The sequence below is a fragment of the Stomoxys calcitrans genome, chromosome 4 (assembly GCF_963082655.1).
Source record: "Stomoxys calcitrans chromosome 4, idStoCalc2.1, whole genome shotgun sequence".
Lineage (NCBI taxonomy): Eukaryota > Metazoa > Arthropoda > Insecta > Diptera > Muscidae > Stomoxys > Stomoxys calcitrans.
The window spans coordinates 55,529,827-55,543,275 of NC_081555.1; the positions used below are offsets into that span (position 1 = coordinate 55,529,827).

General features: G+C 40.1%; 4 protein-coding genes across 13 annotated transcripts in view; 3 read left to right on the forward strand and 1 right to left on the reverse strand.

The window, feature by feature from the left end:
* LOC106088904 (uncharacterized) overlaps nucleotides 1-13,449 on the reverse strand; it is a 778,231-nt gene that overhangs the window by 412,278 nt on the left and 352,504 nt on the right. The window lies entirely within an intron of this gene.
* Nucleotides 2,259-2,939, forward strand: LOC131996931 (uncharacterized). Its single transcript, XM_059367134.1, has one exon. It carries the CDS (start codon nucleotides 2,259-2,261, stop codon nucleotides 2,937-2,939), a length of 681 nt encoding a protein of 226 aa, XP_059223117.1.
* Nucleotides 2,987-3,874, forward strand: LOC106089019 (uncharacterized). Its single transcript, XM_013254762.2, has one exon. It carries the CDS (start codon nucleotides 2,987-2,989, stop codon nucleotides 3,872-3,874), a length of 888 nt encoding a protein of 295 aa, XP_013110216.2.
* On the forward strand, nucleotides 5,397-7,115 carry LOC131996932 (uncharacterized). Its single transcript, XM_059367135.1, has 3 exons — nucleotides 5,397-5,602; nucleotides 5,682-6,485; nucleotides 6,554-7,115. Exons 1-3 carry the CDS (start codon nucleotides 5,397-5,399, stop codon nucleotides 7,113-7,115), a joined length of 1,572 nt encoding a protein of 523 aa, XP_059223118.1.

Consider the following 13,449-nt stretch of genomic DNA (forward strand, 5'->3'; position numbering starts at 1 on the left):
GGCCGTAAATTGTTTCACATTGGAAATTCATGGATAAGGGAAATTTCAATCTCAATATGCTATTTTAAGAGCATACATTCATGGGACTACCTTCGCATGAGCATTTCAGGGATAATAAAATGTAGACAGCGCGCATGTTTGAAACTGATAAGCATGCGTTATCCAGATGAAGGGTATAGGTAATAAAATACTTTGGGATTACCAGGCGCACACAGGGACTTGAGCGATAAGCATTTGTTTAGCATATGTACATGTTATCAGGGTTTGTTTAGGATGCTTATCGCCTGAGTTGTGGGGTGTTCTGGGAAATGTTCTTAAGTGTTTTTTCATCTATGACTGTCTACCCCTAGAATAAGATCTTTAGTTTGTAATTAATTTTATGTAGTATATAAGAATGATGTTGTTCATAAATAAAGGCAGTGTCTTACAAACATTCAAAGGTAATGGAAGTATTATTATTTACTTTCTTTACATTGGTCCTTCGAACCGTCCGGTTTAGTTAATTGTGAAAAATGTTGAAAAAAAATTTGGAATTCGTTGCAAGAGGTTAAAGAACGAAAGAATTAATTTAAATCGGTTGAAGTGAAATCGTGAAAAAAAGTTAATTTCGAACGAATTAAAAAAAAACCAATTATGTTTACAAGAGGCCAATCGAATTCTCTTTTGGAGAAACTAAAGGACCTCGGGCATTAATTGGCAGTGAAAGCAAATGACCTTGATAAAAAAGGCATGGTGTTGCAGGCCAAAGTAGAGCGTGGCTGGAGGAAACAGTTTGTAGCTACAACAAATTGTGTGCCGATATAGAAAAGGCGTCTATTGGGCACGACGAAGAGGTTGCAGAACAGCAGAAGCTTGCACGAGAAGCTATCAGCAAGATAGAAAAAATCTTGCAGGAGTTTGAGCAGCAGGCAGAAGGAGCAGCATCGAAAGTGTCAGCTGGCCAGGGCGCAGGTGCAACTAAAAATGGTGCGGAGAAAAAATTAGTAGAAATACAAGGTGCATCTGCATTACATGATTTCGAAAAAATGGAAAGTGAGAAGCAGGCTCAACGCAAGTCTTATGCTATACACGAGCAGGAAAACTACAATTGGAGATTGAGAAGAAAATTTGAAATAAAATACAAAGCCTTTTGAAATTTACTAGAAATAGTAGAACGCAGATTACCAGTTGCGTCGAAGAGCTTCATAGAAATGCAATGGTTGGCCCTACAAACGGATATTGGATACCTTAGGTCAATAGTAGAGATGATTAATGAGAACAAATACGAAGAAGACCTGACTGAAAAGTTTGAGGAACTCAATGGAGAGTATTTGGAGTTAGCGTGCAAAATTGATGAACGTGTGCAAAACATAGATGATACGGGATCATCGAATTTAACTCGACTAGAAGAGTTGAAAATGCCCATATTCATTGGTCAGATTTTTGATTGGAATTCGTTCAAGGAAATATTCACCGAATTGGCAGAGGATGACAGAAGACTGTCAGAAGTCGAGAAATTTTATCGGCTTATTAGCGTAGTAAAAGGCGATGCTGCGCGATTAATACAGCATCTCCAAGTGACAGGAGAAAATTATAGTGCTGCATGGAAAATACTGTTTGACAGGATTATTGATCACGGCGCAATATGGCAACAGCATAAGAAAGCTATTGGAAACGGTTACAGAATCGTTACATGCGCTAAAGGCAATGGGAATGCCGGTAGATGAGGCAGATCCGTTCATTGCTAGGATCCTTATCAGAAAATTGGATAAGGAAGGTTTGCTGAAATATGAGCAGTGGTGCAGAAATCAAAAGAGGTGCAAAGACTAAAGGATGTGCTGTCTTTTCTGGAGCAGCAGTACTTAGCCTTAGAAGCTGTTAACGTCAAAAAAGATAGTAGAAGCCAAAAAGCAAGACCACCACACTCATATCAAGCATCGCAACGAGTGTGCACATTTTTTCAGTTAGCAGAACATGTGTTAAAAGAGTGCCATAAGTTTGGAAAACTTCAAACAGCCGAAAAAGGAGCGTGGTCTGAAAAAATTAACATTTGCAAAGTGTGTTTGAATCACACGGCAGAAAAGAAGTGTTTCAAATTTAATTCAAAGTGCGAAAAGTGCGGCGAAAAGCATAATACAATGCTTCACGTCGAGGGAAATAAAGCGCAAGGAACTTGAAAATCAAACTCCAGAACCCAGCTAACCATGGAAGGCAATGCGGTTACTTTATTGGCAACAGCATAGGTACGAGTGAAGTCTGCATGTGGCGAACAAATTTTGATGAGAGCCCTAATTGATCAAGGTTCTCAACGTGCGTCTATATCGGAAGAGGCAGCTCAAATATTGAGATTACCCAGGAAAAAGCTAATTACGGATTTAGTTGGTCTTGGTAATACAACAGTCGGCAGATCGAAATCAACAATTCAAATTGAAATAAAACCGCGGTTCCAGAGCGATGCAGTTCACGTGATAGATGCTATGGTGTGGTCAACATTATCGTCAGCGCAACCTGATAAAAACCTGGACGTCAGTGTGGATGGCTGGAGAAATTACTGTTTGGCTGATCCACTTTTCTATAAGTCTGATAGGATTGTCTTGTTAATTGGTGCAGATCTTTATCATGAGATTATCCAGAATGGTGTAGTCAAGATTGGTTCGTTATCTGGACAAGAAACATCCCTTGTGCTCATAATCTGTGGCAGCGTTTGCGGACATGGATCTGAAAATATTGTGATGGCGGTAACAAAAGAGCTGGAAAGGTTTTGGGAAATGGAAGAAGTGAATGAAGATGACGACTCTAAGGAAGATAAATGCGAGCAGCTCTTTACTACGTCAACACAAATAAATGAGGACAACAGATTGGTGGTGAGATTACCATTCAAGGAGGACATCGAGTTAGGTGATTCAAGAAAAGTGGCCTTAGCACGTTTCTTAAATCTCGAAAAAAAAATGCAAATTTGAAGAAAGAATACTGTGCATTTATGAAAGAATATTTGGTTATGGGACATATGAAAAAGGTCTCAAGAGATAACGGCGGTAAATACTATTTGCCACATCAAGCAGTAGTGAGAGAAAATCATCTTACTACAAAAGTTCGGGTAGTGTTTGATGCTTCGGCCAAGACAACGAATGGAAAAAGTTTAAACGATGTCCTGGAAGTTGGTCCTAAACTACAACAAGATATTTTCCAAATTTTATTAAAATGGCGGTTATGGATATTTGTCTTGGTGGCGGATGTGGAGAAGATGTACAGACAAGTCTTAGGAGCGGAGGACGACCAGCCGTACCAAAACGTATTGTGGCGCGAAAATCTACAGATGCCGATTAAAGAGTTTGTTCTAACAACAGTCACCTACGGGACAGCATGTGCTCCATTTCTGGCGAAACGAGCTCTGATTGAAATCGGGAAAGAGTGCAGCAAGCGGAATCCAAAGATTCAAGCCATCATTCAGGATGACTTTTACATGGATGATTTGATGACTGGAGCTGATTTTGTGCTGGAATGCGTCAAAATTTATCAGGACATCAGCCAGCAATTGGATAAGTTTGGATTCAAGCTGCGCAAATGGATGTCCAACGAGCTGAGAATACTAGAAGCAATACCAGATGTGGGCGACAATCTAGTCGTTAGGATTGAGGAAGGCGAAATGATGAAGACGTTGGGTGTTCAATGGGATCCCCATACGGATAATTTTGCTTTTTATTTTCAGATCAGTGAAGACAAAACCCTAACGAAGCGAAAGGCGCTATCTACACTGGCCAAAATATTTGATCCTTTGGGTTGGCTGACGCCTGTAACAATGCTAGCCAAGCTATTCATCCAGAGGCTATGGTTGATGGATTTGCAATGGGACGTCGAGTTAAACGCTGAGATGAAACAAGTAAAAGCGTGCTAAGTTCGGCCGGGCCGAATCTTATATACCCTCCACCATGGATCGCATTTGTCGAGTCCTTTTTCCGGCATCTCTTCTTAGGCAAAAAAGGATATAAGAAAAGAGTTGCTTTGCTATTAAAACGATATCAAGATATGGTCCGGTTCGGACCACAATTAAATTATATGTTGGAGACCTGTGTAAAATTTCAGCCAATTTGTATAAGAATTGCGCCCATTGGGGCACACGAAGTAAAATAGAGAGAACGATTTATATGGGATCTGTATCGGGCTATAGACCGATTCAGACCATAATAAACACGTTTGCTGATGGTCATGAGAGAATCCGTCGTACAAAATTTCAGGCATATCGGATAATAATTGCGACCTCTAGGGGTCAAGAAGTCAAGATCCCAGATCGGTTTATATGGCAGCTATATCAGGTTATGAACCGATTTGAACCATATTTGACACAGTTGTTGAAAGTAAAAATAAAATACGTCATGCAAAATTTCAGCCAAATCGGATAGGAATTGCGCCCTCTAGAAGCTCAAGAAGTCAAATCCCCAGATCTGTCTATATGACAGCTATATCAGGTTATGGACCGATTTCAACCATACTTGGTACATTTGTTGGATATCATAACCAAATACTTCGTGCAAAAATTCATTCAAATTGGATAAGAACTGTGCCCTCTAGAGGCTCAAGAAGTCAAGACCCAAAATCGGTTTATATCGCAGCTATATCAGGTTATGGACCGATTTGAACCATACTTGGCACACTTATTGGGTATCATAACAAAACACGTCGTGCGAAATTTCATTCTGACCGGGTAAGAATTGAGCACTCTAGAGGCTCAAGAAGTCAAGACCCAAGATCGGTTTATATGGCAGCTATATCAGGTTATAGACCGATTTGAACCATACTTGGCACAGTTGTTGGATATCATAACAAAACACGTCGTGCAAAATTTCAATCTGATCGGGTAAGAATTGCGCACGCTAGAGGCTCAAGAAGTCAAGACCCAAGATCGGTTTATATGGCAGCTATATCAGGTTATGGACCGATTTGAACTATACTTGGCACAGTTGTTGGACTTCATAGCAAAACACGTCGTGCGAAATTTCATTCCAATCGGATAAGAATTGCGCACTCTAGAGGCTCAAGAAGTCAAGACCCAAGATCGGTTTATATGGCAGCTATATCAAAACATGGACCGATATGGCCCACTTACAATACCAACCGACCTACACTAATAAGAAGTATTTGTGCAAAATTTCAAGCTGCTAGCTTTACTCCTTCGGAAGTTAGCGTGCTTTCGACAGACAGACGGACGGACGGACGGACGGACGGACGGACGGACGGACGGACGGACGGACGGACAGACGGACGGACATGGCTAGATCGACATAAAATGTCGCGACGATCAAGAATATATATACTTTATGGGGTCTCAGACGAATATTTCGAGTAGTTACAAACAGAATGACGAAATTAGTATACCCCCCATCTTATGGTGGAGGGTATAAAAAGAAAGGAATGCCATTATGAAGACATTGCCTGGCTTAGGAGAGATAAGAATATCTCGTTGGTTAGCTACTTCATCATCGATGGAAGTCGAATTATATGGGTTTGCAGATGCATCGGAAAAGGCTTTTGTTGCAGTAATTTACATTCGAGCCTCAAATAAAACAACGTTGGTAGCAGCAAAATCAAAAGTAAACCCAGTTAAAAATAGGAAGACTTTGCCAAAGTTGGAATTGTGTGCAGCTCACCTATTGGCGAAATTGATGCTTATGGAGCGATCCAACTATTGCACTATCATGGATTAGAAAATCTGAAGCGGTTAAGGACAAATTTGTTCGAGTTAGAGTAGAAGAAATAAAAAAGGCTGTTCCAAGTGCTACATGGGGTCATGTACGATCTAAAGAGAATCCAGCTGATGCCGCATCAAGAGGGATGAAACCGGAGCTGCTAAAAGAAGACGATTTATGGTGGAGTGGTCCACAATGGCTGCAGGAGAAGAAAAATTGGCCCAGTTCAATGGTTCAACCCTTTATTGGAGTTATAAAGGAAAATAAACAGGAAGATAATGTCATCATGCAGTTAATTACGAGGGTTTCCAACTACAAAAAAATCATAAGAATTGTAGCATATGTGCGAAGATTTATTGAACGAGCTCAACGGAAGCCGAAAGGAAATGAATTAACTGCGGAAGAAATAGACAAGGCAGAGCGATTAATAATTACGAGCGTACAAGCAAATCAGTTTTCGTTGGAGATTTCGTGTTTGAGAAATGGGAGCGAAATACAAACGAGAAGCAAGATATGTGGACTAAACCCGTTCATTGATGCAGATGAAGTGTTACGAGTTGGAGGCAGGCTAGAGAATTCCTGTTTAAGCTACAACAGGAAGCATCCGGTTTTACTGGGAAAAGGATGTCTGGTAGATCGTATAATTACCGGCATACATAAAGAAACGCTACACGGTGGCGCGAAAGTAATGGAAAATGTGCTGCGTAACAAATATTGGGTGATTGGCGCCAAGAATGCAGTAAAGAAAGCAGTTCGGTTATGCGTCAAATGTGCGCATTACAGGCGAGAAACTGCTGCTCAACTAATGGGAAACCTGCCAGTGTAGAGTTTGTGTGTCTCATCCATTTGACCACACTGGCATTGATTATGCAGGACCCATCCAGATGAAGTTATCAAAAGGAAGAGGACAACGTGCTTATAAAGGATACATCGCTGTATTTGTCTGTATGGCAATCAAGGCAATACATTTGGAGGCAGTCAGCGATCTTACAACAAAAGCATTTTTGGCAGCGCTTAGACGATTTTTCAGCAGAAGAGGGAAAAGTAGCCATATGTATTGGAGCGGCAAGGCATCTCGATGAGGAATTTATTAAAGCGGTACAACAGAACTCTGATGTAGCAAGTACATTAGCATCTGAACTAGTGGAGTGGCATTTTATTCCGCTGGGAGCTCCTCACTTCGGAGGATTGTGGGAGGCGGCGGCGAAGTCGGTGAAGCATCACTTGAGACGGGTGACTGGTGAAAATAAATTTCTTTGCAGAGGCAACTGGGCCTGGGAAGACGCAAACGATCAATCATGTGAGCTAGCAGCGCTTAAACCAACAAGCAAATGTGAATGCCAGTTCCTGAGGACTCAGAATAGGAATGTTTGGATTGAATTGCTATTTAAAACCAAGGAGCAAGTTTCGGTTCATATTCTGTGCTCTGAACACACCAAGGGAGTATATTAATTTCTCTCCAAGCTGGATGTACTGCAAGGATCGGACGAACCATATTAGCAGCAACACAAGAGGCAAGATCTGAGATGTCGTATAAATCCGCTTCGTATATTTTAAGAGAGGTGAAGGACAAGGCAATGATGAAAGAACTCAATTTGAGTGAAATCGACCACTCGTCAACGATTGAAAAGTTAAGAGAAGAAATTCGCATGATAAAGGCGAATCCAGTCCATCTTAAGAAATTGCCATGGCATCATATTACGGGGCACATTTCTTTAATGTCTACATCGGTTATAATAATAGTACTGTTAAGTTATGTAGTTTACAAATATTCAGCAAGAAGGAATAAAGTAGTTGTCGTTCGCCGCCCGCTTAATGTTTAAATTTATATATTTTAACTTACAGTCCATTTTAAAGTTTATTGGTATAAGTAGAATATTTTTATAATAAGTTTTGGCCGCCCGCAGAATGTTTAGATTTCTAAACATGTTTTTTAGGCCCTGTGTGGCCGTAAATTGTTTCACATTGGAAATTCATGGGACTACCTTTGCATGAGCATTTCAGGGATAATAAAATGTAGACAGCGCGCATGTTTGAAACTGGTAAGCATGCGTTATCCAGATGAAGGGTATAGGTAATAAAATACTTTGGGATTAACAGGCGCATACAGGGACTTGAGCGATAAGCATTTGGTTAGCATATGTGCATGTTATCAGGGTTTGTTTAGGATGATTATCGCCTGAGTTGTGGGGTGTTCTGGGAAATGTTCTTAAGTGTTTTTTTTTATCTATGACTGTCTACCCCTGGAATAAGATCTTTAGTTTGTAATTAATTTTATGTAGAATTAATTTTATGTATGTAGAATGATGTTGTTCATAAATAAAGGCAGTGTCTTACAAACATTCAAAGGTAATGGAAGTATTATTATTTACTTTCTTTACATAAGATTTATAGAATTTTTGACATTTAGAGGCTAAAATCAAAATTTTGCTGCCTCCAAACAGCAGAAAATGATTCCTCATTTAGCAAAAATTTACTGCTGTCGCATTTCAGCAGTTTTTTTTTTTTTTTTGTAACAACAAACCGTAGCGCAGAGGTTGGCATGCCCGCTTATGATGATCCGAGCTCTAAATAGCAATTCATATATGGTTAGGATAGGGTAAGGTAAGAGTGGCAGTCTGTTTTGCAAATAGACAATGTTTAGGCCTTTGTGATATTACAGTAAAGACATTCCAGGACTCTGGTGGGAATCGAACCCGTGATTCCACACTGGTTATCCGAGCACGCTACCAACTTCGCTACCGGGGCGACAGCAATTCATGAACCAAAATAAAAAAAAGTAAAAGCGTGCTAAGTTCGGCCGGGCCTAATCTTGGGAACCAACCACCATGGATTCTACTTAAATATGGAAGATATATCTGGTTATAGACCGATTTGGACCCTACTTGGCAAATAATGCAAATTTTGCCCATGAATATTCCACTAAGGAACAGGGGCAAACTTTTCACCTATCAATGAGTGCAGTCCGAATCAAGTTGAAGCTCAATGACAAGGGGCCTCCTTTTTATAGCCGAGTCCGAACGGTGTGCCGCAGTGCGACACCTCTTTGGAGAGAAGTTTTACATGGCATAGTACCTCACAAATGTTGTGATGTTGTTGTGTTGAGATCGATGTGGGCGCTATATCAGGATCTTGACCGATTTGGACCGTACTTAGCATAGTTGCTGGAATTCGTAACAGAACACTATGTGCAAAATTTCAGTCAAATCGGCCAAAAAATTGCGGCTTCCAGGGGCTTAAGAATTCAAATCGGAAGATCGGTTTATATGGGAGCTATATCCAAATCTGAAACGATATGGCTCATTTGCAACCCCCAATAACCTACATCAATACTAAGTGTCTGTGCAAAATTTCAAGCGGCTAGCTTAAGGCGTTCGACCGCTATCGTGATTTCGACAGACGGGCGGCCGGACACGGCTACATCGACTCAGAATGACTAGATGAGTATATCCTCCCATCTTATGGTGCTGGGTATAAAAATTATCCGAAAGAGCTAATTCTGGCGAAAAAGGTTCGTGCTGAAGCAATTCTAACTTTAATCTTCCATAACGATGGCAATGATCTGCTGCCAATTTGTTGCATTTTTACAAAATTAACTAAGACCGCTAATTTTTAATGCCCCAATAAAAAAACTAGACACCGTGGGGACTTAAAACATATTTTTTAGAAGATTGTCACATTCATACTAATAACCCCATCTATATGCCACGTCAGTTACCTTTGTGACCAACTTTGTAGACCACGAATATATGTTGAACACGCGGCAACTCTGTATTGTCATGAAAAGAACAAAAATAAAAGTATAAAAGGGAATGAGAGGAGTTCTTTAAAAAAATAAATTACTTGCACTGGTGTTTATCAGACAGCAAAAGTGTGTGTGTGTGTGACGGAGCACAGTATGAGTTGAGTAGAGTACACATACGTATAAATGAATGCGTATTCGCTTGACTGTATAAATATTTGACACTTACATATGAGAAGAAATATATTTACCCGTGAGTAAGTTTAATCTGTTTCTTTGTGACGTGCAAAAGTTAATATTTTTTTTCGAAAATTTTGCCATTTGTAACAAAGTGTTACTGATGTTATTGTTATTTTTCGTCATTGCCGTACAACATTCATTGTCTGCTACAGAAGTGATGGTGGTGATGTTGAAGCCAAGGATAATGATAATGACGACGACGGCGAGTGATGAAGTTGTTGTCTGTTTATGGGACATTTGCTTCAACTGTCAATTTGGAATGGCATATAATTTTAAAATAGCTGGGTATTTACGGTTAAAATTCACAACAAAAAATTTTGATACATTTTTTCGATGCCAATGAAATAAAAATTAACTTCATTACCATCCCTCCAACCTTATGATGTTCAATTTTTATTCATTTTCTTATAAAAATAAAATATTTGATAGAAATTAAAGGTTTTCCTTATACGCTATCAATCATTAAATGCGCCATGCAAACTTCGAGACGGATATGTGTCATTATAGCCTGAGCAACAGCATTCAATCCCATACAGTCATCAAAAGTATTAAAGCAATTGTTTTAATGACAAAATTAAACCTTTAATATACAAATAAGAAGAGAGGAAATGATATATATAAATAGGTAAAAATGTTTTATGTTCGGCCAGACCGAACGTGGTATGCCCACGACATATTATCCTAATTTCTATAGGCTATATGGGACTATATCTTGATATAGCCCCCGTATGGACTGATCTCCGGATTTAATTTCTCAGGCCTAAAGTACCAATATTTATTACCTGGTTTTGCGAATTCGCACATATTACTCGAAATTTGACACAAGAGTTGCATTAGACTCTTCAACACATGTGCTCTATATGGTATAAATCGGTCTAAATTTAGATATAACCAATATATATATACCGATCTCCCGATTTAAGGTCCAGCGTCCAAAAGTGGAGCATGTAGTACCGGATTTCGCTGAAATTTTACCAAGTGAGTTGTGTCAGGCCCCTCGACATCCTTTTCGAGTATGTTTCATTTGGGACTATATTTGAATATAGTTCCAAATATGGAAGACACCATGGGACAGAGGTAAGCATGTCCGAATATGATGCCGAACGCCCAGGCTCAAAGCAATGGTTATCTTCTTACTAATGCAGGCTAAATTTTTAAGGTATACATCCATGTTACAAATTATCTATGAAATGGTGTCGTTGTGTGGCAAGCCGTTCGGACTCGGCATATATATTCCATATTTCTTTATGGAAAGGTCATGGGGAATTTGGTAGTAGTATATCCAAATATAGACCTATCTCAACTTTATAAGGACGTATGTCGAAGGTTCTAGCAATATTTACTGAGCCCAATTTCATCGAAATCGGACAATAAATGCGCTTCTATAGCCCCAAGACCTTAAATAGGAAGATAGGCAACTACATCCAACCGATCGATCTGAAACATACAGAACGAGGGTTCAAACACATTTCCCTGCGATCAATGTCGGAGAAATTGACATTTGGCAATAATTAATCCTTGATACAATATCCGATGTTCCAGGCAGTGTGGATTACATCCTACCTGAGCCGCTTTTTGATAATCAGTACTGTAACACTATTCCTGATAGAATCGATTGGAACTTCGATATCCCTGGTAACAGTAGTTTCATATACTACTATACGGATGGCTCCAAACTAAACGACCAGTGTCCTCTAAATATCTAGAACTGGTCATATCGAAAAGGTTTCCCGATCAGTGCAGTGTTTATCCAGCGGAGATCCTTGCAATTAAGGAACTGGTGGAATGGCTAAGATATAATGTCATTACGACGATTGGCATAAATATCTTCTCAGACAGCCAGGCAGCCATTAAATCCCTAGGGAACCTATTTCTAAACACAAAACCAGCCCTCGACTGTCGCAGATCTCTTAACGAGATGGCTGAACAGTTCAAAATTTATCTGTTCTGGGTGCCGGGCTACAGAGATAGCCCAGGAACTTGTAAAACGGACGAGCTTGCGAGACTAGGAACTACCCTACACATTCCAGGGATACTGGAATCTGTGGTTATGCCTCTAGCGACATGTAAGCAAAGTTTTCAGGGCCAGGCCGGAAGGACACGAATGATAGATGGTCACAAAGAGGGGGCTGTGAGCATTCCAAAACAATGTGGCCTTATCTAGACTTGAAGTGGTCTACTGCCTTGCTGTCATTGTGTCTGTAATGACAGGACACTGTCTAATCGGAAAACATGCTGACAGACTGAAGGTTGCCAGTAACGACCCTTGCAGAAGCTGTAGGGACATCGAGGAAGAAAATACTATATAACACCTTCTGTGTGTGTGTGGAGTTTCACTTTAGGTTCTCATTTCTTTGAGAACCTGTCTGTTTTGGCGGTAATCATTCGCAAGTTATTGGGCTTTTTAATGCGATCTGTATGGTACAACGTTAGAAACTAGAAGGCATCTTCCTTCTTCTGTTCCTGTGGTATCACAATGGACAAAAACGTCTATGTGAGTCTAAAGGCAGACTGCCACTTTAACCTAACCTAACCTTCAGCTCAATATATATACTTTTAAAGTATTTAGTGTGATTGCAACGAACAGGCGAAAGGACATGGCTCGTCTTAGATTTTTACGACAATCAAGAATCAATATACTTTGTAGAGTCAGGAATGAAATCAGGAGACGACTCAGTAGTTATTGCTAAAGAGTTATCTGAGGAACTGTCCTCCACATCACAAAAGCCTGGTGGATTGCTGACAACGGGAAACCCGCCTTTTTCGATCAAAAGAGGGAGACAAGCTATGTTTATGTACGTTTCGTTTGGATTAGGCTCACTGTGTGCCCCAGCTATTATGGAGGAAACTTAGAAGATACTTCGGTAGCAGCCTCTGAGGAAGCATCCAAGAGGGACTCGTCAACAGCAGCGCCCTGAGAAAAAGCACCGCGGCGTCTGGTTGCGTGAGGAAGCTCATCATACTCAAAATTGCAGGGAATGGGAGACGTGGAGCCTGTGTTCTTGCAAAGAGTAGTCTTAATAGTTATCTGCTTACATCGTTAAGAACTGAAAATGTTGTAGTGGCCTGCCTTAAGATTGGCAAATAATACTACAGGTTAGCTTCATATAAATAGCAAACGAGAGATGCCGCTTGCAACCCAACGTTCTTAGTTGTGCTGCTAATGCAAATTACCAAATAGGGGAAGGTCCAGAAGTTAAAGAAAAAGGTGAGGAACTTTCATATATTCTATAAATGCAATCTAGCAAGTTTTTAAGTAAAGGGGTTTGTTTATGCAATCAGACTCTTTTAAACATTTTATGCCCTTGTGATACCACAGGAACTGGAGAAGGAAGATGCCTTGTTCTTCGCCGTTGGAAATCGTAAAAACCACCGAATGGGTGTGAACATTCGGTGGTTTTTACGACCGAATGTTCACACCCATTCAGCTTTAGGTTGCGCAACTTGCCCCATTAATGCTCCCTAGCAAAGTTTATTAAAAATGTTTGCTCTTTTCTACCCTCCACCATAGGAGGTATACCAATTTCGTCATTCCGTTTTAATGTCGTCATTCCCAACCAAATTTATATATTCTTGATCGTCTTGACATTCAAGTCGATTTAGCCATGTCCGTCTGTCTGTCTGTCGAAAGCACGCTAACATTCGAAGGAATAAAGCTGACGCTTGCACAAATACTTCCTATTAGTGTAGGTCGGTTGAGATTGTTAATGGGCCATAACGGTCCATGTTTTGACATATCTGCCATATAAACTGATCTCGAATCGTTACTTTTTGAGCCTCTAGAGGGCGCAGTTATTACCCGAT

Excerpts from the sequence above, each read along its gene's own strand:
- LOC131996931 (XM_059367134.1), top strand. The coding sequence starts at position 2,259 with ATGAGAGCCCTAATTGATCAAGGTTCTCAACGTGCGTCTATATCGGAA.
- LOC106089019 (XM_013254762.2), top strand. The coding sequence starts at position 2,987 with ATGAAAAAGGTCTCAAGAGATAACGGCGGTAAATACTATTTGCCACAT.
- LOC131996932 (XM_059367135.1), top strand. The coding sequence starts at position 5,397 with ATGAAGACATTGCCTGGCTTAGGAGAGATAAGAATATCTCGTTGGTTA. Across the intron at positions 5,603-5,681 it reads AATAGGAAGACTTTGCCAAA|AAAATCTGAAGCGGTTAAGG; the intron begins GTTGGAATTGTG and ends ATCATGGATTAG. Across the intron at positions 6,486-6,553 it reads CTAATGGGAAACCTGCCAGT|TTATCAAAAGGAAGAGGACA; the intron begins GTAGAGTTTGTG and ends ATCCAGATGAAG.